Source organism: Furipterus horrens, unplaced genomic scaffold (assembly GCF_987537825.1).
Source record: "Furipterus horrens unplaced genomic scaffold, mFurHor1.1.pri manual_scaffold_4, whole genome shotgun sequence".
In the NCBI taxonomy this organism is placed as follows: Eukaryota; Metazoa; Chordata; class Mammalia; order Chiroptera; family Furipteridae; genus Furipterus; species Furipterus horrens.
The window spans coordinates 37,146,936-37,164,715 of NW_028327174.1; the positions used below are offsets into that span (position 1 = coordinate 37,146,936).

The window sequence follows — 17,780 nt, forward strand, 5'->3', positions numbered from 1 at the left end:
TTCACCCCTTCTTTACTCCATATTTTTCTGATCATTCATCACAGAATGGGAAAGGAATTTATTATTGGTAGAAGAACCTATTCCTAGCTCACATCCAGAGCTTGCCAATGGCATCCATAGCTTAAGGCTACCTGTGGTTGAATTTTTAATTTGTGTCTAAAAACAAACATTGTACAAAACAAAATCTTGTGTCCAAAAACATTTCCACTAACACATGCTCAATCTGTTCTGTTAAAGTCTTTCTGCAAATGAGTAAAAGTGTTGATGGTAATCTGAATATAAATCAGATCATGTACTTCAGTCCTTTTTCAGAAACTTGCCAATGATAGTCACCTCTCACTCAAAGTAAACGCTGGATGCTAATGTGGATTGCAAGGCCTTATAGGAAACATGCCTCATTATTTTTTGACTTTGTGTCTCATACTTAACCTCTTTCATTTCACTCTAGGCACATTAGCTTCCTCACTGATTCTCAGACATCCTCAATGGTTCTCAAACTTGCTGGGCAAACTGGCCTCAGGACCTTTGCAAGGGCTGTTCATGCTGCCTGGAAAACTCTTCAGATATCTGTATGGCTAATTTTCTCATAGTCTTCTGATATTTGCTTAAAAGTTGTGCTCTCAGAGAGGTCTTCTCTGGCCACCCTATCTAAAATTTTACATATTACCTGCTTAATTTTTTTTCTTAGCATTTAGCACTTTCTTATGTACTGTGGATTTGCCATGTTGACATCATTTATTTTCTGTCTTTCCAACTGGAATGTAAATGTCAAGAATCAGAGACTTTTGCCTTGGAGTTAGGTTACAGATTACTCATACATAGTTTACTTTTTTGATAGAAGAGTGCAGGCATTTTTCGGACTGTGAAGGAGTGTCCACAGTATTTTAAAGATTTTACTTATCTATTTTTAGAAAGAGGGGAAGGGAGGGAGACAGATTGGGAGAGACATTGATGTGTGAGAGAAACATCAATTGGCCCCCTCTCAGGTTCCCAGCCAGGGACCTGGCCCTCAACCCAGGCATGTGTCCTGACTGGGAATCGAGCTGGTGACCTTTTGTTTTCTGGGATGTCACCCTACCCACTGAACCACACCGGTCAGGACGCATCCACAATATTTTAGAAAAACTTATTAATGATACCAGTTTCATAATTAATATTTCATTCATGTCTTATGTTGGTCGACTTGTGAATTCATTACTTAAGACTGACACTAATTTTGTCATTAGTGCAACCAGGAATTTGCAGTTCTAATTGTCATTTTGCCTGGGCCAGGGAGATGCCCTGATTTCCTGTAGGATATAGCTTATTCCTTCACTACTAATTTCTGCTGTGCGTTTAATGGTTTTATGTGATCAGAAGCTGGATAGGAAAAAGGGAAATACTGACACTAGTTGCCTGTTACAGTGAAGGGATATTATAATCTACAATGATGGATTTGTTTTAATAGGGTGGCAATAGCTGTAGCCTTCTGGAAGTAAATAAGTGTTTTCTAAGATTCAGAAGTGTAAGACTAATATTAGCAACTTTAGCAAACCCCAAGACTAAGAGGGCAAATAAAAAATATGTTTGTTTGAGCCAAGCAAGTGATTTTTGCTTACTTTAGGTCTAACTTGATGAGTTGCCCTAATGCTTTTTTTTTTAATAGATGAAGCTGAGAGAGGCTCATGACCTTGATCAGGTCATGAAATCCCAAAAGCATCTGATTATTTGGCATTTGTAAGTATGAGGCAATCTCAAAATCAGCAGAGGTTACAAAGATACAGTTTTCAACAGAGTGAGTGAAATTGCTGATAATATTAACTCCCAAGTCAGGCCTGTGGCCCATGAGATAAGTAGAGAATAAATGGGGGGAATGAAGTGTTCTCTTCTGGCTTCTGACCTGTTCCATCACCACAATAATGCTATCTTATTTCTATATTAAAAAATTAGTTTTATTGAAAGTGTACCTTTATAAAAAAGTTTTTGCCAAAATAAAAATACTCATAAAGAGTTAAGACATGGGGCATATTCTCTCCAGGGCTGCCGGCTGTTCTCCCCACTTCCTGGCTCTCAGCCACACAGTCCATTCCAGCCCCGCCAGCCTCCGATCCCCGCTGCTCTCTGGCCAACTTCCCTTCACCTGTGTGCCTTCGGGACATGATCCTCAAGCCTTGGCAAATAAGGTCCATCTTAAGATTGTATCCCATTTGTGGTCATGATGATCTGGGTTATGCAGCATCTCACTGAGACGTCCTGGCTAAAGGTGAAGCTGTTTTCCCCTTTGGCTTCTGGTAAACATCCATGAGAAGTGTGCAGAGACGCAGGAAGACACATGGACCAAGCCAGCAGAATCCTCCATTGTGAGATACCAGTGCAGTCTAATATGTGAGAGATACACTCTCAGTGACATCCTGGGCCACCAATACTTGTTTGTATTCAACAGAAAGAGATGTTTCTTCTGTGAAAGTGAGTGAAGAAAGAATAAGTGGCAAGAAAAATAGGGACAGTATTTTTTTCTTCTCAAGTTATGCTTCCCAAACTTGAAGAGATTTTTTTGCTACATCTGCAGCCTGTCACATAGCTGACTTTCAGTAAATATTGAATAAATTAATGAAGAAATGGATGAGTGGATGAATATGGTATGCAACAATAGAAGTTGGGCTTTAGCTTCTAGGGACCTCCTATTCTCTATACTTCTGTAACTCGGGGGACTTCAGAGTGTACCTGTGACCAGGATAATGTAGTCTCACTGTGTACCCCTCTCTCCAGTGCAGAAACTTTGGGGGGCATGGTGATGGTCATGAAAATAGGCAAGAAGGAGTTCAAGCTCCTCTTCCCTAATCAAGATGTATCAAAGAAACTCGTAGGAAGCACTAAAGAAATCTATCTAACTGGCCCTGTACGTATTGGAGGTGCATGCACAATTGAGGAGGCGCATGCATGCCAGTGTTAGCTGTGTAATGCAACAGCTGCTGTACCCCGGCAATTGATATTTGGGCAACAGATACCCAAGTTCTACAAGGGCAGCTCTCCCAAGATATTTCTCATGAGGCTGGCAGATGAAAGCACTTGTCATTTGCTTCTCTTGCCAGTATTCCAGATGTAAATAGTTACTTTTTCGGAGTGGCAAGTCTTAGGGGTGGCCTCCTGCTGTGACGGTTCTTGCTCGGGAGTTCTTGTTTTTGTTCCAGTTGGCTATTTCATTAAGAATTGAGTGTCTAGTTCTGGAAAACAATCACTGAGAAAATTTAAACCCAGAAACACGAAACCTAGAAATACAGACCATAGTCTGATTTTGACCACATCTGCAATCTTGACGTGGAAAGTACAGAATATATCCAGGCTTATTCTGAGTTTCAGTCCTTGATGCTCTTTCTGACATTGAATAAATTGATGTCTTTTCTAGGAAAGAGTCCTGTTTGGGCTTTTCGGGTATAATGAAGTGTATGTGAGATTTATTTCCCCTTCGGTTTTCTTTTTGAGCAGAGGTGATGAGATTTTGGGAAAAAAATAGAGGGCTACTGGAAAACATCTTATTTCCTCTTTTGAACTGCATGGAGGTTTAGGAGGGAAAAATAAGTGGGCTGTGTGCAAGGCTGAGCCAGACTCAGAGGTGCTGGCATAGACAGGGACACCGGCCATTCGGAAGGGATGCTCTGCTGGCCCCAGATGGCAGCAGTGCCCCCCTGACATGATTGCTTACAGCACAAGGGGAGAGGCTCACGGCCCTAATTCCATCACATCAGATGAGACAACGGGAGCGGAGCAGGGCCTCTGCCTGGTGGCTTCATTTCCAACATCGTTGGCATCGTGTTCTTGGGCTCTGGACAGTCGGGTGTAAGATGCAATATTGTAGTGCTGGACCCCAGTGAAATATGACTGCGCTATTCATGGTTGAAGGACTCAGAGCTTGTCTTAGTCTGTCCTCCCAGTACAGTGTTTAGTGGGGAGCAGGCAGTAGGTGTGTGCATGTCATGGTAGAGATATTTGTGTGAGATGTTTCTTTTGGCAGCGAGAGAGAACATTTAACTAAAAGAGCTTTAGCAGACTTGTGTTTTCCTTTTCCTTTCTTTGTTTTTTTTTATTTTTTAAGTATATTGTATTGATTATATTGTTACAATAGTTCCAATTCCTTTTCCTTTCTTGATACTGAATTTGAAAGGCACGAATCATGAAATCAAGAGTATATTGGTATAAAGTACATGATTTTCTAACCGTGAGGCTGTACATCTGAAACGAATAGAGAATAATTATGAAGCTAAACTTTAATTGAAAAGTAAAAGAAAATGGAAACATCTTGTTTCTGCCCTGAAGTTCACATGCAGGTGCCAAGAGCTGGAAGCAGCAGCTGAACTGGCCTCCTTTTGGAGCTGGGGATGGAGACCTGGACTGCCCCAGCTTCTGGGGTCCTGCGGGGATCAGAGCCAGGAAACAAGAAGAGCAGACAGAGTTCCTGTGGAAGAAAGCTCTGGCCCTTGCTTATCTGGCCCAGATGCCTCAAAGATCCCCCAAGGGGCCGTGGGCCAAGCGAGGAAGAGAAGATGCGATTGGCCGTCGGGCCACCCTAGGCTGCTGTGGTTGGAGCTGGTCTCCCAGTAGTCGTTCCTGGTCCTGGGGGCGTCACATGGACTTGTCCCGGGGTCCCGTGCAGCCACACGCCTGTGGGCCCAGTGGCCCTGAGTCCCGGGACTGCCATGACCTTGTCGCCCCTGGACCCAGCCCCCAGCTGAGGCCGGGCCTTCCACACTAGCGCCAGAACCAATGCACAGGCCACACGTGTGGTCTGAGTTCTCCGGGGGCCACATACAAACAGCACCACGTAACAGAGGCGACAAATGTTCCCAGTACGTTTTAGTTAACCCAGTATATCTGAGACGTCTATCATCTCGACAGACAGTCAATAGAAGTTTGGTTAATGACGCATCTTACATTTGGAACTAAATCTTGGAGCTCTGGCGTGTATTTACTCCCTGAATTTCTCAATTCAGACTCTAAATCATCATGAGAAATACGAATTTTCATTTAGACTTCATAACATTTTCAGTTGAGAAGTAGTTTCAAAGGTCCAGGTTCTTCCAAACAACCTCATGAGTTTTTCAATGACAGCAGCAAGTGTCTATTCTAAAATTACAATGAATTGAAAACAAACAAGATTTTAAATGGCAGTCACCCCCCCCCCCCCAGTCCCACTAGCTGCATTGCCAGCGTCTGGTAGACACGTGTGCCCCGTGGCCACGGTGTGGGCAGCGCACAGACAGAGAACCTTCCACGGGCAGGAAGTTCTGTTGGGCAGAACAAGCCCCGGTCTCCGTGTCCTTATTAACGATGTAATCAGGTCAGCCGGACACTGACTCAGACCCTCAGCTCACCCCTGAGGGGCTTCGGACCAGGGCACACGGTTCATGTGGCCCCCTAATGCCCCCACAGAGACCTGTAATACCCCTACAGAACCCAAACAAGATCCTGCAAACAGCGTGGGCAAGAAAACTCAGACCCTTCCCAGCTCAGAATGAGAAGGCACATCAATTCCATGTTCCCTGCAGACCTTCACTTTCTAGATAGACACTCAAAACCTAAAAGTTCCAATAAGCTTTTCAGAGAGGATTGCTTCCAAGAACACAGGAAAAAGTGAAGTCTGAGGCAAGAACATCTTGAAGCGTTTTCCGGGTGGGCCCACCTGGTCTGCGACACTGGAGGCCCACCAGGTGGGTGACAGCCACCTTCTGGGCCGTTTTAATCTATTTGTCACTATTCCAGGGTTTGGGTCTGCGTGTGTGCATCTCCTTGCTGCCCCAAACAAATAAATAATTCTTAAAAAGAAAAAAAAAAAAAAAGGAAAGTAAAAGAAAAAAAAAATTTTTTTTAAAAAGATAGCAATAAATAGCAAATGGAATGGAAGAATATATTCATAATAAAACTAACTACATAGTGTCGATGTACAAACTAGGTTATAAAACCTAAACCTTACAGTACAGCGAAGTAGTTTGGGGTGCAAGATTTGGAGTCAGACTACTGCATTGGCGAAACCTCCATATGTGATAGGGTTATGAGGATTAGAGGAGATAATCTATGTAAACCATTTAGAACATTGGTCTGGGCCAGTAAACACTTAAGCACTTAAAAAAAAACAACTGTGTTCAGTGTGACGCCTGCCGTAAAGTAGGTTCATCTGGATGCTGTAACTGGCAGGTGAGGGAACGTGTAATTGAAGGAAGACTTCATGCACAAGCCCCAACTGAGGTGGACCGTAGGGAATGAGGAGAGAGGAAGGAAGGGTGGGCAGTACAGTCCGTACCGAAGGATACGGTCTTTGTGTGAGAGAGCGTTCTGTGTTTGGGGAGGTTTTGAGTGGTCTGGTAGGTAGAGCACAAGAGTTGGAAAAAGAACGGAAGTGGCAGGCTATCTGCCTAATGAAATTTTCCTCTCTCTAACATTTTCGTGTTGGCAGAAATATAAACAAGGCTGTGAATAGAATAGACCTTTACCTACTTGAATAAGTCAACACAGTGCTTTAAAAGTGTGTAATTTCTCCAGTGGTAGTTCTTAACTTTAGCTTTATGTCCCTATAGTGACTTTCAGTACCTCAGTTGGTTAGATGTCATCCGGATACCCCAAGGTTGTGGGTTTGATCCCTGGTCAGGACACATACAAGTATCAACCAATGAATGCATGAATAAGTGGAACAACATATTGACGTTTCTCTCTCATGTGCACATGCATTCTCTCTCTCATTCATCAGTAAATAAAAATTGTTAAAAACATTAAAATACTCTTAGCATTATGAGCATTTGTAAATATTAATAACACTGTTGAGAAACATGAGCATTATCATTGTGAGTCAATTTTCAGTATTTGTTTTTCTTTTAGGATAATTTTGTAGAACTGGCTTTGGAACACCTTATATTTCTGTATCATGCAGTAGCTTCATGAAACCCTTCTAGACCTTGCTGTAGAAACACTTCTAATCCTGCTATAATTTATTTCAGGCAGAAGAAAAATGGCTTTTGCTTTATATCCTCACTGAGCAGAAATCTTTTGTTTCCTACTTAATGAAATGTGTTTATAAAATGTTGTTTGTTATAGGGGTTTACAAGCAGGTGCCCTCTAATATCCTTAATCAAAATGAGGAGTTTAAAGCTGTGGAGGGCCAGTCTCAGCACTTGCTTAGGTTGAGGACATGCATTATGCATCCTGGCTTTTTGCCAAAGGGCTGTCCTCAAGAAGTGACATAAATTTCATTTCATGGTAGTCCCCAGGGATGAAAGTCATCCAGGCCACTCCATGAGACATCTCATAATACTTGTCATTTAATTCTGGGCACTTCCGTTTACAGCAGGGACAGAATTATGCTGCGGTAGTGGTGCAGGTGTGTGGCCAAGTGGCTGATGTTAAAATTGTACCCATTCTAAATACACATTGCACACTTATGAAACTAGCTTCTGATTTTTATTTATTTATTTATTTATTTATTTTTTTGGTGGCCTCCTGGGAAATCTATCCAGTGTGAGTAGTTTTTAAAAGAAACATTCTGAAATGTTCTTTTTTGTTAAAGCTCCTTTCTGTGTTCTTGTGTTTTTTTCAACATACAACTTTTGTTACTCCCAGAGTTTATACTGGAAACTGCATTAATTAGAAATGTAGGTTAATAATACCAGTTAATTCTGGAAAAATAATAGATGTCACATCAGCTGTGACCTGGTCAGGAAGGATGCACAGTTTATATTTACTCTGATTCTAAATCTCAAGTTGTTATTTGCTCTTTTGGTTGACTCTATATGACTCAATCTAAGCACTTTGGACTCCACTGGCTTTTATCTCTGTTGTATTGAATGAGGAATCAGGAAATTCTTTTGGGATTCCATATTATATAGCTGTGAACTATTTAAATAAGATAACAAGGGACACATCACATACAATACTATATTTCAAAATGACATTTTTATGTTGTCTGCTCTCTAAGCCTTTTCATGTGTCTCCTTAGTGCCTTATGTATATAAGATCACTGAGGAAAAAAATCTCACTTGCTTTCCCAATCTATACTTCTTTAAGTATTTATACCGTTTATATCAGATTTGGAGTATATCCAAATCTGATTTAAAAAAAAAAGTGGTGGGGTAGGGGCTGAAGAGAGGGGAAGAAAGAGTGAGCATCCGTCTAAGCGGAGCGCTGGGCTGGGTGCTGTGGAGGTTACAAGGTGACCCCAGTTGATAGGCTCTGCCCAGGAGCTTGGCATAATGCCGTTATATGAACAAGCAGACTCACAAGACGTTAGTGAATTCAGGATGGAAAGTGATAAATCTCCAATGAGCCTGGCTAGTCAGTGCTGCCAGGGGAAGTCTCTGCAAGCTGAGAGTTGAAGCTTTTGGGGTGAGGGTGGGGGAGAGAAAGGCTTCAAAGAGGAAGAGATTTGTCCTATGATTTGGAGACTGGAGAAGCAGGAAGAAGCTTGTGGTGTAAGTTGCCTCTGTTGTCTCCCTTTTAAAGGCCTGGATTTGATGTAGTCCCATTTGTTTATTTTTTCCTTTATTTCTCTTGCCTTAGGAGATGTATCCATGAAGATATTGTTACGTGTGATATCTGAAATTTTCCTGCCTATGTTTCCCTCTAGGACTTTTATGGTGTCACGGCTTACATTTAAGTCTGTAATCCATCTTGAGTTTATTCTTGTGTGTGGTGTAAGTTGGTGGTCTAGTTTCAGTTTTTCGCACGTCCCTGTCCAGTTCTCCCAGCACCATTTGTTAGAGAGGCTCTTCTCACTCCATTTTATGTTCTTTCCTCCTTTATCAAAGATTAGTTGACCATAGAGGCCTGAGTTTTTTTCTGGGCTTTCGATTCTGTTCCACTGATCTATATGTCTGTTCTTATGCCAGTACCAGACTGTTTTGATCACAGTGGCTTTGTAGTATTGTTTGATGTCTGGTATCCACTGCTAGGATTATACCTGAAAAATCCTGAAACCCTAATTCAAGAGAACTTATGCACCCCTATGTTCATAGCAGCCCTGTTTACAATAGCTAAGTGCTGGAAACAGCCTAGGTGCCCGTCTGTGGATGAGTGGATCAAAAAACTGTGGTACATCTACACCATGGAATACTATGTAGCAGAAAGAAAGAAGGAACTCCTGCCATTTGCGACAACATGGATGGAATTAGAGAGAATTATGCTTAGTGAAATAAGCCGGGCAAAGAAAGAAAAATACCATATGATATCACCCAATACAGGAAACTAAAGAGCAACACAAACAAACGAACTAAATAGGCAAAGACTAGAATAGTAGTCAGTAGGGGGGAGGGGGGAGGGGGAGAAGGGGGATAAGTAAGGGAAGGGTCAGGTCAAGGAACGTATATGAATGACTCATGGACATGGACAACGGGGAGGGATATAATTGTGGGAGAAGTGATGGGCTGGGAGGGGGGAGCAATGGGGGAAAAATGGGACAACTGTAATTGAATAACAAAAAATAAAATTAAAAAAAATAAATAAATAAAGGCCTGGATTTGGGTCTTTGGAAGCAGAGGGGAGGAACGAAAGGACATCTCAGAGCATTCCCACTGTCTGCACTTAGAATTGGTGGCATTGAGCATTAGGGGGAAATGGGGGTTTTGTGCCTGACCACACACTCCCAAAGCTTTGCGTGCCCCAGCTGTGCACCCACTGTCAGGGACTATCAGTCGCCACGATTCCTTCTAGGTCATTATTTTCTGCTTCATAAAGTTGTGTGATTTAGTGAACACATGCCTACTGTGTCTTGTGTCTGTCTTACGTATTTTGAGGTAAATGAACCAAGTTGTATTCTTGTATTTTCTATCAGTGACAGTCAGTCACAGCTGTGTTACATTCAATCCAGGTTCCTTGGTTTAAAAACAGATGCAAATTTTTGTATTTACCCACAGTAGTTCAATCTTAAAGAAGGTCAGCCTTACCCATATTACTTCTTTTTTCAGACGAATGGACACCTACCCGCGAACGGAGATGTGTATCAAGAAAGGCTAGCGCGTTTAGAAAATGATAAAGAATCCCTTGTTCTTCAGGCAAGTGATTTTTAAGTGCTGTTCTTTCCTCATGACATACTTCCAAAGACCATTCTAAAATGGGGTGGCAAATTTAAGTGCTTACAGGAGCCAGTCTGCTAAAAGACAGAAGTGCAGTAGGCCATCTGTGCACGATAGGAAGTAGTGGGGACTGGAGCAGAACAAGGATGTGCATACCCGGTCTAATGTGAGCAGCCCGTAATCAGCCTCAGCTCTTCAAGGGCTAATCTGATGATAGACACAATGTCATCTGACCTGTTTTGTTAATAGATAGCAGAAATTCTGATTTTATACTATATATATATATATATATATATATTCATAATATATACTCATAAGTCTGAATAAGTACTTCTGAATAGATATATGTTTAATATTTTAGTTAAAAAATAATATTATGGGCCAAATAAAATGAAGTGAGTGGTAAAGTCCTATTTGTAGCCTAAATTTGAGTTTCCTTCTTCAGAATGTTATCTTTTTTCCCTTGCTATTCATTTATATATATATATATTTTTATTAAAGTGTAGTTGACATACAATATTAGTTTCAGGTATACAGTGTAATGATTCAACACTTATATTTCTTATGAGGTGATCACCATGATGTCCAATAACCATCTATCACCATACAATGTTATTATGACATTACTGATTCTCTCTATGCTGTGTGCTACATCTCCGTGATTTATTTGTTTTATAACTGGAAATTTGCACCTCCCAATTTCCTTCACTTTTCTACCTATTCCCTTACCCTGCTCCCCTCTGGCAGCCACCAGTTTGTTCTCTGTACCTGAGTCTGTTTCTGTTTCTGTTTTGTTTCTTTTGTTTTCACAGTTTCCACATATAAGTGAGATCATGTGGTATTTGTATTTCTCTGCCTGACTTATCTCACTTAGCATACTACCCTCTAGGTCCGTCCATGTTGTTTTAAATGCTTGACAACTATTTTTACTTTGCTATTTTGAGCTAAATGAAGTATGTTTACCAGGCTGGTGGTCGTTGGGGGAAAGTGCAGAGATTAGCAGTAAGCACCGAGGATGGAGGTCTAACCCCAGGGTTCTCACGGACCCTTGAGTTACACCCTGGCTTTGAGCACATTTGTGGATGATGTGAGCATGAACTATCTCATGGAATTTGTAGTCTCTGGATTCTTTTCTTTATTCCTTATGAAGTATAAACTTGAATAGCCCATGATAACTTCTCCTCCAAATGTTCACTCCAATTCCTGCCTTAATCTCTAATGCTACCTCCCACCTCCACTCCTCCCCACTCACTAAAAAAGATAATTTGTGTACATGCTTCCCATCAGTGGTTGCCATGGTTTTAACCTACAAAGCATTGCACTTCCCCAGTGAGCCCTAATTTTCTTAAATATTGGGTCAGAGTCCTCTGGTCAGCAAGCACCACAGAAATAGAAATGTGAAGGGCTGCTGTCTTAATTCTCAGATTTTTTCCCCTTTATGTCCAAACGCATGGTGATAGCATTCTAGTTGATGTATTTCAAGACGTAAAGTTTGTAGTGGGACCCAAATTCTCCCTAATCCATTGTAGTGTTTTGCTTTAAATACAGGTGAGTGTGTTAACAGACCAGGTAGAGGCTCAGGGGGAGAAGATTCGAGATTTGGAGTTTTGTCTTGAAGAGCACAGAGAGAAGTTGAATGCCACGGAGGAAATGCTGCAGCAGGTATGTATGAAGCTGGCCCCCACATGGGGTTTTCCTGCCGAACTATTTGAGATGTTCCATTTATATGCTGTGTTTGCTCTGATGGAGCAGTAAATTTCATGGTTCACTTAGACTGGGATATTTTAAGTAAAAACATAGAGGATCAGGGTCCAAAGTCACATACACACAATAGAAAGTGCTCATGTAATTAGAATATGAAATAAAGTATTAACTCCCAACCATGAGCACATCTATATGATTAAGAAAAAAAGATGAGTGCCATATATGACCTTTATTAGAGAAGAACGTGCACACACACATGGTGCTCATATATGAGAGGACCTATAACACAGTGGGTAGAGTATACACTGGAGCAAGACTGCTTAGCTTCGAGTCCCTGTGCTGCCATTTCCATGCTGTGTGACTTTGGGCAAATCTTAACCTCTCTGTTCTCAGCTTCCTCATCTATTGACTGGGGATAATTCATGAGTTATTCTTATGAATTACTACTACCTCATGAAGTTGTTTTGAGGCTCGAATCAGTAAATACATGTCAGAACAGTGCCTGACACATGGCAAACATATCATCAGCAGTGTTATGGTAATATATTAGCTTTATGCATATATGTATCTAGATAGTATGTCTCTCCAATAAGCAAACATGTGTTTAGTTCTGCTTAAGGAGGGTTAACTAAGTTGTATCTATTTAGTAATTGATCTTCACCATATCCTCTTATTTGATAGTTACTGCTTTGCAGTCATAAGTGAGACACATCCATACCTGGCTGTTTGTAATAAAACAACTTTTGAATGTATCCTTTAAATTGTAATAGGAGCTTCTGAGTAGGACGTCCTTGGAAACTCAGAAGTTGGATCTGATGGCTGAGATATCGAACTTGAAGTTAAAACTGACAGCTGTAGAGAAAGACAGATTGGATTATGAAGATAGGTTCAGAGACACAGAGGTAAGCAGCATCCTTCTGTTTCTTTATATACATATAATATACATACGTGCATACATATACATACATGTGTATACATGTATATATCATGCACACACATTCCTAGAGCAAGCTGAAATTCCTTGGAGGTGTGAGGAGATGTGCCTTCGTTCATCTGTGCTTTTTAAGGATAATCCTTAATTACATTGACTTATTTAAATTACTCAATGCTAATGGCAACTTTTATTTTCAGACTTTTGTTATGAAATATTAATCCTTTCATTAGCCTTTAGAAGTAGTTTTGACTTGAGGGCATTTGGAGCTTCTGTCTGTCTGTCTGTCTGTACATCTGTCCGTTCATACTGGTTTTCTTCATTGTGGAAATAATGGGTTTAAGTGCATGATTTTACTATTTATTTAGTTATTATTTGGGCACATTGACTATTTAATATATAACAAGTAGATTTCTAAGAATGCATAGAGAGCATGCTTTTGTTATAGAATCATAAAAATCACAGAATTTTAGAGGTCATTTTGATTGGCCTGCTTTCCAATTAAATAATGCTCACTATTCTTTTATGAAATTTAGGGTAGATTCTGCTGCTGAAAGTACCCATTTTCATGGCCAAACATACTTGTTTGTTCTATTTTATTAATCCAGCTCTTCTCATTTGTTTATTTGCGTCTTGTTTTGTTGAGGAGGGGAGCATATCCGTTTGAAATTTATCTGAAAAGAAATATAAAAGGCTGCAGAAATTCCTTCTCTGCTTGGGCCATTGCTTCCTTTTTCCCCCTTTTTGTTTCCCTGATTGGGGTGTGGAGAGACGTCATATTGGATTAGCAAGTGGGTACTGAGAAGAGAGAGGAGTGGAAATCATGTACCCCACCCCCCACCCCACCCACTTATTTATTTCAAACATTTATTTCACGGTGACTACACCTATCACGATATGAGGTCCATCACATGTATTACCCACTGTTTGAAAGCCCTTCATATATTGAGTTGAATGAAGTTCATCCATTTGCTGTTTTCAAAATTAAAATGTCTAAGATCTAACTATAATGGAAAGTCTTACTACAGGTATTACTTTCTTTTTTTTTTTTTTTTAATGTTTTTTATTGATTATATTGTTACAACAGTTCCAATTTTCTCCCCCTTGTTCCCCTCCACCCAGCACCCCCCTCCCCCAAGGTATTACTTTCTCAGCAAAAGAAAATCCCCAACTTGATGCATGCTTTAATTGTAAAGGTTTTTGTCGGTCACCTTTGTGAGCACGTTTCTCATTTGATCGAGGCTGGGGCTCTTAGAAATTAGGATGTTACTCAATTTCTTGTAAAATTTTTGCTTTGTGCTTTCTTTACTGTCATTCAAGTAGGATTCAGCCAACAGGTGGGTAACTCTGGTGCAGGGAAAGAGTGACACTGGGGACTGAGGGGTGTGGCCTTCTACATATCTACACCAAGTGTAGGGGACGTCTTAACCCGCATGACTATGGGTAATTTGGATACGAAATGTTAACCAAATATTGGGACTAAATTGAAGCAAATGTTTTATGATATTTTTTTTGTAAGACCCTAGAGCAATATTTACATCTCTTGAGTTTGTCTGCATTTTTATAAAATTTTCTTTCCAGTGCTTGCTTGCTTCAGTCACGCATTCTCAGTAGTATGCAAAGTGATCATCATCAACTTCTAGTAAATTCAATCCCTGATAATTTTCTAATAAATATTTAACATTACTGGTAAAATGTAGAATAAACATACCCAGAGATTATGGGATGGTTGATAAACTTTGTAATATATGAACATAATTAAAATGGCCTTCACAATTAAAACAGAATTGAATATGCTCACTTTCCTAATATTGTTCCCTTGATAAAAATAGAATGTTTCCTTGGTTCTTTCATGAATCCAAAACTCTTTGAATTTGTCTTAGAATTTAAGTTAATTTGAGATTAAGTTATAAGAATATATTGGAGTGGGAAAGAAGTATAGGTACTTCCAAAGAGTAGGAGTAAAAAAAAATTGAGATCTGTCTCAGGAACTGCTGACAGGAGATGATTAGCATCTTTCAACAGTGCCCCCTTCTGGTAGGAGCACAGATGTCAGAAATTGAGTCCAACCTTTCTCTGGAAGTGAAAAGGAAAGATAACCTGGATTTTCTTTTTAAAAGGACTGAACTTTTGGAAAAATATTAGTTGGAAATAATTTGTATTTCACTATTTAAAGTTTCATATTAAGGAGCTAATTACATATTTTCCAGCTTGAGTTATCACGGGAAGATATAACTTATTTTAGGTTGGAGATTTACATTCATATATAGTGTTGCCACGAAGGATAATTGGATAATTTTTTTAATTGAAAAAAAAGTCAATTTATAATTGTTTTCTTCATTTGTTTCTTATTTTTTGCAAACTGCTACGAATTTCTAAAGGAAGTGGTAAAATGCAACAATACCTAACAAGATTTCAAAGCTGTTTCTTAACAATGAGAAAATGGGAAAATGTATATTAAAAAGACTAGATTGATGAGGGGATATCACTAAGAACTCATATTATGCAAGGATGATTAATAAGTGGAAGATAATTGGTGGAAGAAACTGACTTTTTTCTTGAACTTGTTAAGGAATCACAACTAAAATGTTATTAAATGGTATCAAATAGTTCTTGACCTCATTCATAGAAGGAAAAAAAATCACAACCTCTTATTGAAACATTGTATTAATAATATTAATCCGTAATTATTATATAATAATGCTAGTTAATACTTTTCCCCGTTTCACTAGAAACTTTAAATCAATAACAATTTAAAAGCCTATGAGTTGTCTGGAAAGTATTTTTCATTGTAGCATCCCCTTTCCCAACCTCCCTGGAATTGTACTTACAAATTTAATTTCTCATTAGCAAAGTTGTATTTCTTATAGTATTGTTCTATTTTTTTAATGGCATTTTTGTATAATTCTGTCATCCATGAATTTGTGGCTCAGGGATAAATGTCTTATAAAAGAGATGAACAAAAACACATTAATCATTGTCAGGGCTTTCATGGCATATAGTAAAAAAAGAAAATAAAACAATCTTCTTCTTCACAGAGTATTTGAGTCCCCCCACCACCCCTCTTGTTTTTTTTTTTTTTGAAAAGTTGGTATTTAGTGTTCTCATTTAATTTTCATACTCTGTAGGCTGTAAAGAAAAAAACATATATTTCTCACAATATTTAGACAATTTTATAAGCAAATCAGTTTTTTTTTAAAGGTGACAGTAGAAAAGGTGCCTGATTATATTTGTGTTACGCAAACATTAGGATTGCTATCTTTTTCATTTTCCAAATATAAAATTATGATACTGAATATATTTTCAAATGACAGGGTTCTTATCCATCCTCAGGTTGAGACTCTTTGGTTTCAAGGATTTAAATGTCATTTTATTCTCTCAGAGTGGATTGATGAACAATCTGTATTTTATAGACAAATGAAGAAATTATAAAAATATTTTATAAACATCTACCATATCACTGAAAACACCCTAAAACTAATTGGTTTTACTAAAGAAAATTTCTGTTTTATCTTAAAAGAAAGAGTTTATATAGTGAATTTTAGTCTAGAAATATATGATCAGTGATAGTAAGTGATTAGCTACCTTTCTTAATTGAAATTAGTCACCTTTGGTTTTCATAATTCCATCATTTTAGACTGAGGCATTAGGAATTTAAAGTTGTTTTAGATGGAAAGATAGTTCTAAAGGAGAAACATTTGTACATATTGGTCTGATCTAATTTATACAAGCTTAACCAGGATTTAAGGCATTGATTTAAGTTTCCCAAGCTGCTATTTCAGTATTTCCTACTGTATCTCCTTGTTTCTTTTTGGACAGGGGCTCATACAGGAGATCAGTGATTTGAGGCTAAGAGTCAGTGAGATGGACAGTGAAAGACTTCAGTATGAAAAAAAGCTGAAATCCACCAAAGTAAGTGTTCTCAATGACAAAAATTGTTAAGCAGGTGCTCCACTACTTATCTGTGATCAATAATATAAATGCAGTGTGTTTTCTACTTAGTATATGATAAAGAAGACTTTTTACAAGTGAGTGGCATTTTTCTCTGAGCTGGAGACCTTCTTGATTTAAGCACTATTCTGGATAAAATCCCGGGTTTAACTCTCATGAAACATAACCCGTCATTTCTCTTAATTATCTAACCTGCTTTATAAACTGATGTTGTTTTCTTGGTTATTTAGCTGATCTTTTTCTATCTGTAGTTTTCTTTCCCTCCTCTGCTAGTCTTTAATGGCCAAACTTTCTAGCATGAAAATCAAGGTGGGTCAGATGCAGTATGAAAAGCAGCGGATGGAACAAAAGTGGGAGTCACTGAAGGTGTAGTAGACTCTGGGTAACGGGGGTCCATGCGTGTTGCTTTCTGGCTTGTGTTGTTTTGCTGTGATGGTGTTCTTAGTAGTGTGTGCATTCATTTTGTCTGTGTCACCTATTTTTTCAAAACTATGTTTAAAGCTGATTAAAGGGACAGTGTGATCCTTAATTTGGTTTTAGAAACATGAAATAATTAGTGAAAAATAACAAACATGTAAATAAATGTATTTGTTTATAACTTAAATCTCACTCTCTTAGACTATCTGAGATCCAGGCTTGGTAAAATAATTGCAAAAGTTTACCTGTGAAAGAATTTGTTTTGTACCAATAGTAGACATTACTTTTTCCTTTGGGATTTTCTTGAAGGTAAAAGTCTTCAGCAGTTAACTATCGTGGCAGTGGATGGAAATTACTCCTTAGAATAAGCACAGTAAGGACAGGTAGCACTCCTTGGCAGTGCTACTCAAAGTTTCTGGTGCTTGGTGTTCACTCCTCCTGTAACTAAAAACTGCCTAGTTTCTTTGGAGAGCTACATCTTCTCATAGTAGTAAATGTAATAAATATATTTAGAGATTGAAAATAAAATGTTTGAAAATAAAATTATTTCATGAAAATAAAATAATTAAAAATAAAGGTGCATTCCTAGGAATCACATAGAATTATTTTCTCTGTTACATACAGCCAGCAAAACTTAAATTTACTAAAGTTCTCTTCCAAAATGAAGCTGAAAGTTAAAGCATTAGTAAAGAGGTAGAATATTAGATGCAGGATATTTAATAGTTCTGTAGTTTTAAAAAAAAGAC

The 17,780-nt window shown here is 38.8% G+C and overlaps 1 protein-coding gene across 1 annotated transcript in view; it reads left to right on the forward strand.

Annotated features, from left to right (window-relative positions):
• PPFIBP1 (PPFIB scaffold protein 1) overlaps positions 1-17,780 on the forward strand; it is a 180,641-nt gene that overhangs the window by 130,321 nt on the left and 32,540 nt on the right. The window contains exons 5-9 of the mRNA XM_090272961.1: positions 9,924-10,010; positions 11,580-11,693; positions 12,506-12,637; positions 16,486-16,578; positions 16,891-16,983. Of these exons, the coding sequence (XP_090129087.1) occupies positions 9,924-10,010; positions 11,580-11,693; positions 12,506-12,637; positions 16,486-16,578; positions 16,891-16,983 (519 nt within the window). The remainder of the gene's footprint in view (positions 1-9,923; positions 10,011-11,579; positions 11,694-12,505; positions 12,638-16,485; positions 16,579-16,890; positions 16,984-17,780) is intronic.